The sequence below is a fragment of the Sinocyclocheilus rhinocerous genome, unplaced genomic scaffold (assembly GCF_001515625.1).
Source record: "Sinocyclocheilus rhinocerous isolate Xijiao unplaced genomic scaffold, SAMN03320098_v1.1 scaffold314, whole genome shotgun sequence".
NCBI classification, from domain to species: Eukaryota; Metazoa; Chordata; class Actinopteri; order Cypriniformes; family Cyprinidae; genus Sinocyclocheilus; species Sinocyclocheilus rhinocerous.
In genome coordinates this window covers 1,852,677-1,858,741 of record NW_015630021.1, presented here as the reverse complement: position 1 = coordinate 1,858,741, position 6,065 = coordinate 1,852,677, and the positions used below count along the sequence as shown (strand labels likewise).

General features: G+C 37.4%; 1 protein-coding gene across 2 annotated transcripts; it reads right to left on the bottom strand.

Moving 5' to 3' along the window:
• Window positions 1-1,081: 1,081 nt before the first annotated feature.
• On the bottom strand, window positions 1,082-2,863 carry LOC107739630 (transmembrane protein 74-like). Of its 2 annotated transcripts, none has more exons than XM_016551796.1 (2): window positions 2,788-2,863; window positions 1,082-1,986 (listed from the first exon to the last, which is right to left on the bottom strand). In XM_016551796.1, exon 2 carries the CDS (start codon window positions 1,934-1,936, stop codon window positions 1,082-1,084), a length of 855 nt encoding a protein of 284 aa, XP_016407282.1. In that variant the 5' UTR covers window positions 1,937-1,986; window positions 2,788-2,863. The 2 variants fall into 2 exon arrangements, with proteins under 2 accessions (XP_016407282.1, XP_016407283.1); XM_016551797.1 differs by lacking the exon at window positions 2,788-2,863 and adding an exon at window positions 2,522-2,566.
• Between the last annotated feature and the right edge of the window lie 3,202 nt (window positions 2,864-6,065).

Here is a 6,065-nt window from a genome sequence, read left to right as displayed (position 1 = left end):
ATATTAGCCTGTTTCAGGTTCTCTTTACTTGTTTCTGACAGCTTGTGCTTCGGGGAATGAGAACCTACACAATGGTTTTATGTGCCTTTTGCTGCAGTCTGCAGTCTGCATTCTGGATTTGGTTCTTTCGGGTCATTACGTGTTATGATGTGTGACTCTAATGGGGTTAGTTGCTATTGGGAAGGAGAAACATAGAGCAGTCATTTCCCATGAGACTCCTCTAGTACACGCGCACACTGATGAGAGAGACATCTGCTCACACATTTTCCGCATCTCATGTGCATTAAAAGCACCGATATTCTCTAAATAAACTAACCTCACAAAAATTAGTTCAAACCTCCCTGGTGTGCATTCATGTTACCTGTACTGTTGCAAAGCTGTTTATTGTGTGTATTTTTATGCAAATGCAAATATATAGATTTGACTGGCTTCTGAAGCACTGGAATAAATCTCCGTCCCTCCTGATTAGAGAGGGGTTTTCATACAATGACTGATGATTAAGTCAGCTGTCAGACACAGACTACCAAGCCTAAAAAAAGAAAAAAGTATTTTTCTTTTCCATTGTGACAACTGGCTAAATATGACACAAATGTACATTTGGCAATTTAGCTGAGTGGTCCTATGACAGTAAAAAGCTGCATACTGAAAGAAACTGAGGCTTATATCACTGCACTTGTAAAGCATGCTGTATATTTACATGAACATATGCTTTGGAAAAATGCACAAACTCACACAAATATATTTTTCACATAAACAGGACTCAAGTCCATGTTGGTATGTTAAATTTTCATAGATGTAACATTTAATTGTCTATTAAATACAATACAAATTGTGTGGAATTTTAATCTGATTGGACCCTTAAAATTACTTTTGTTGTTATGACCCATTGTAGTCAAGTTTATTTGACTCAAATTTAGTAGTAATTAGTCATTTAAAAGTAGATGTTTAGATGTTATTACATGAACAATATTGTTTTTTAAATATGACAAAATGTGATTTACAGTGGGTCCTCCTAGATCACAGTTTAACAAAGCTGTTATGATCATGTTTTTGTATGGAGATAACATGTCAAGAAGCTGCTTCAACTTAAGACTTCAACAGGACCTTCATCTTCATCAAGGGACAAAAGCGAAGGAGCACCGGTCGGGCTTGCGCCACTTCTAAAATTCATAGAGCCATAGAGTCTGGCTTGGTGCTTGGAGAAAGCAAATGCTTGTCTCCTGATCATCTCCCCTTTATACATGGAGATCATCAACAGGGTTGACAGTACCACACCACCGAGTGTGAGGAGACACAGCCCTGCAATCACACACCTGTCCAGGTGAGCACCCACCCGGGCGTTCTCTCTCTCCAACCGCTCCATCTCCCGGGCAGAAACGGTATCGGGATTCACTTTGACGTCACGTGGGACCGTGTAAGAGATGACAACCAACGAGATCCCAGTAACTAAAAAGGTAACGGCACCTATAAATCCGTAATCCACTGACTTTTCTGATGAATCCACCATGAAATCATCAACTGACAGCAGCGAGCATTCTAGGGCGCCTTCTTGGAGATCTTTGGATGAATTCCAACTGAAGTTGTCATAGTTGGTCTCCTCTGCTAACAACTGAACGTCTTTCTGGTCAGTAAAGTCAGCCACACCAGGAAAAGCTGTTTCAAACTGCTCATCATAACATACCTCAACTTCTTCATCAAATCCCCATTCACTGGGTTTGCAGAGTCGTCCAATTGGCAGAGGCGCTGTCCATGGTTCTGAAAGCCTGTTCACCTCATTAACATTCTCTTCCAGATACGCCTGGCAGCACTCTTCATTGGAAAGGGCCCTTTCATCTGCACACACTGAGTGATGACTTTGTTGGTGTTTTAGGGACCAGTCAAGGTGATCGGTCTGGACAGCGTCTTGACCACAAAAGAGGACTTTAAGATCAGCCATTTGAACTTCTATTCATATGTTCATCTCATAGCATGCTGGCTATAGCATCCCTGCAGTATGACCATGAAGACAACAATTTATATCAGGCAATAAAATGTTTCATTTTAAATACAACAGAAAATAGTGTAGAAATATTATTTTATTAACACAAATATTTTGAGGGAAGAGAGCATAATTTCATGTCTAGTTTATAGTGTGATTTGTCAAAATGTTAATGGCAAAACTGGAATGAACAGAAATAGCAAGTACTTTAACATCCATGAGAGAGAGAGAGAGAAAAATGTAATGCCTGACCAGATGGGAAGAGGTTGCAATACATTTCAGTGGAATTATATTGGACCCACAAAGACCAGACGATGTATATATTTAGCACAATTAACAATTGTAAAAGTAATTAACACACACTGTCTGTTACGTTTTAAGCATTTTAAGCATAACTTTTAAGCATAACCTGGTAACCACAGCACATGGTTGTTTCAAGATGTTTTAAGATTTCTAAGTCTATCCTACACGTCTTATCGTAAAGTCGATCATCGATTTTCACAATTTAAGTAACAAAAATATTTTCAGTTAAATAGTGAATACGTTTGATGTTTATAATTAGTATTCAGGTTCATGAATCGTTTTCACGACCGAAATGTTTCTAAAAGTGCGTTTGATCCAATCAGCAATACTTGTAATATTTCATCTGAAGAGCTAAACGAAGCGTGAACATCAGCACCGAACACAATAGTGAAGCGTTTCCTGGTTTTCAGTCTCAAAAAAAGTAGTCAGCATGACAAGCACTCGGAAAAAGATGTTGTGCCGTCTTTTTTGTCACCTTAAACTCAGAAAATAAAGGCATCGCCTACCTTCTCTAAACAGCGCCTCGCTGGCATTCCTGCAGGGCTCGCGCTCCGTTAATTAAGGTAAGCTAGTCCTGTTCCGCCCGCGCGCTGGGCTCAGGTCGCCTCAATGCTCCGTCAGCCTCTAAGACAAGCTGCATAGGAGAGGAGAGGAGAGGAAGGGGAGGGGAGGGAAAGCAAGGGATGGAGGTTTACTAGTGGAGGGGGGAAATGAAGTCTGATCAAACACTTTCATGCTGTTCTCCTCGTGAAATTTATGACGCACCCTATACAGAATGCATGCCCAAGCTGTGTCCCAAATTAATTATCCTAGAAATTAACATCATTAAAACATTCTTGAAAATACAGTTTAGAAAACATCCGATGATGCCTATCCGCTGAAATGAATCTTTGATTGCTTTTTCACAATACAATGTCACAATACACTATGGAATTTTTTATACTTAATAATTTTGTTTTATTTTTGAAAGTCGGTTTCTGTATAGACACAAGCCTTAATTTCTTGGCTTCAAAAGAGTTGTTTCCATGTTCATATAATCAGAAATGTTATTGCCAGGGGAGGGGGAAGTGTGACCGTGATTTCACCAAGTACAACATGTTCCTGGATAAACATCCTTGTTGATCCTGGAACAACATTCCAAATAACCAATCAGAATTGAGGGCTAACTTTTCAGGAAAAAAGATGGGGCGATTTTAGGAATAAATTATGGGTAGGGTTAGGTTTAGGGGTAGGGATTGGGTTTAGTCGATTTTTTTTGGACAGTAATGTTGATCCAGGATCAACAAAAGATGTTGGGGAAGAGAGTTCATTTAACATATTGATCTATACTGGCTTATACTGTTGTCACATTTGAACCTGCTTATTACCCAAACATATAACTACCAATACTTAACATATAATTGTAAATAGGTGTGCATAGGGGAGATCAGGATTACTTGTCACGGGGGAAGTTGTCAAAAGGTCTATATTTAGACCAGGGCTAGTTGTCACACTTTTTATACTGAATATTTTTTAGCATGTTTGTTTTATTTTTGAAAGACAGTGCCTGACACAAAACTTGGCTTCAAAAGTCTTGGCTTCAAAAACACTGTTCCCATTGTTATTGTCAAGTGAAAAAATATACAATTCATTTAACACATATTAACCCATATAGTGGGGTAAGTTGTCACAATAGAAACTGCTTATTATACAAATACATAACTATCAATCCCAAATATATAATTGTAAATATGAGTACAGCAGGGAGATCAGGACTACTTGTCATAGGGAAGTTGTCATAAGGTCTATATCTTAAGATTTTGAGTCTAAATATGTATAAGGGAGACCACTAGTAGCTAATTGTCACTTTTTATACTGCTTTTTTTTTTTTTGAAAGTCACTTTCTGTACAGACACAAACCTGACTTCAAAAAGTTGTTTCTAATATTGTAATATGGAAGTTCATTTAAACCATTTTGACCTATAGCGGGGCATGTTGTCACACTATATGGGGTAAGTTGTCACAATGGAACCAGCTCATAACAGATTTTCAGCTAAATTTAAACAGTAAAACTACACTGAAAAATTGTGACATCTAAATTAAATGGTTTTCAAGAATATTATTTGCCAACAAAACTATTTTTATGGGTTAAATCAGTTATAGAAATAGCTCTTTAAGGTTACAATTGCAGGTTTCCCCTTTTTTACAGCGTATTACAAAACACAAAACAATTCACGATAGAGCAAAAATAGAACATACAAGTGTAACAAAAAAACAACAACAAAAAAAAAAACTTTTGGTCAATAAACATTATTCTATAAAATGTATAGGCTAAATTATATAAATCAGTGTATGTAACAACTAGCCCTAACCTGAGATTTATAAAAATAAAAATAAAAACTCCTATCTTGTGTATATATATATATATATATATATATATATATATTATGACAGTTCAGCAGAATGACTATAGTTGAACTGTCATAAGTCATGTATTTTTTTCTCAACAAGCACATGACTTCACATGCCCCATGATGGCCCTCTTGCAGTTCACTAGCATGATGCCAGTCAGCGTAGCGTATGTTTAGGTGGCCATAGGTCATAATTAGAGTGTGCCTCACTGATTTTCCAGTGAAAGCTCAATGTGTACTAATGCAACATTCTGCTAGTGCACTGAATTAAAGACTGGTGACATCAGCTGGTTAAAACACATGAAAGACATTGCTATCCTCCAGAGGCTGGAACATTACTAGAGCGTAAACTGTGAAATTGACATTTATGAGAATTTGCCCCCTGTGTGTTCAGATCTTACTGTCTCTCTCTACCATGGGCTACACATTGCATTAAGATAACTTAAGAAACGAGCTGCAAGCACACATAGAGTTCTCCATAAATGACAGCTGAGATGGCCTCTATTCAAAATCAACCTTGGGAGCTGCAATGCTCTCAGTTTAGTCGACAAAGCGCGAACATCATAGAACATTTCTAACAGTGCTTCATCTCATGTTTTTGACATATTGCAGAAAGTGCTTGTTTTAACCTTCTGACATGATCACATGAACACCCTGAGACAAAAAAAAAAACTAAATTAACTACCTTAAAACTAATTGGAGAAATTTAGCATTACATCACTTGCTCTCCAGTGGATCCTCTGCCGTCAGAATGAGAGTCTAAACAGCTGATAAAAACATCACTATAACCCAGAAGTATTATGGACTCATATTGTAGCTAGAAGCAACAGTTTGAAATTAAAACCGTCTTAATGATGGATTTGTTTATTACAAACACACAGCTTTTCACTTCAGAAGACATTAATTAATGGAGTCGTGTGGATTACTTATGGATTATTGTGATGTTTTTATCAGCTGTTTGGACTCTCATTCTGACGGCACCCATTCACTGCAGAGGATCCAATGGTGAGCAAGTGATGTAATGCTAAACCTATCCAAATCTGTTCCAGTGAAGAAACAAACTCATCTACATCTTGAATAGTGTTAGTTTGAGTACATTTTCATTTTTGGGTGAACTATTCCTGACTTGGTACATGAAACACAACAAGGGTCACAATCAACTAACCAGTCACTTTAAGGAAGAAACATCCTGACATTACAAGAAAATTAGTGAACATTGACAACAAATCAACAAGAGTGCAAATAAAACTGGCAAACAACGCATCCATATTAATTATTAATGTCCCAGTGCATACTGAGAAGATGGCCAATGGGGCTGAATTACAAAAAAAAAACATTTCAGCGTGAACTATAATTGTTCATAAAAGTAAAGCAGCATCGAGATGCATTACTTG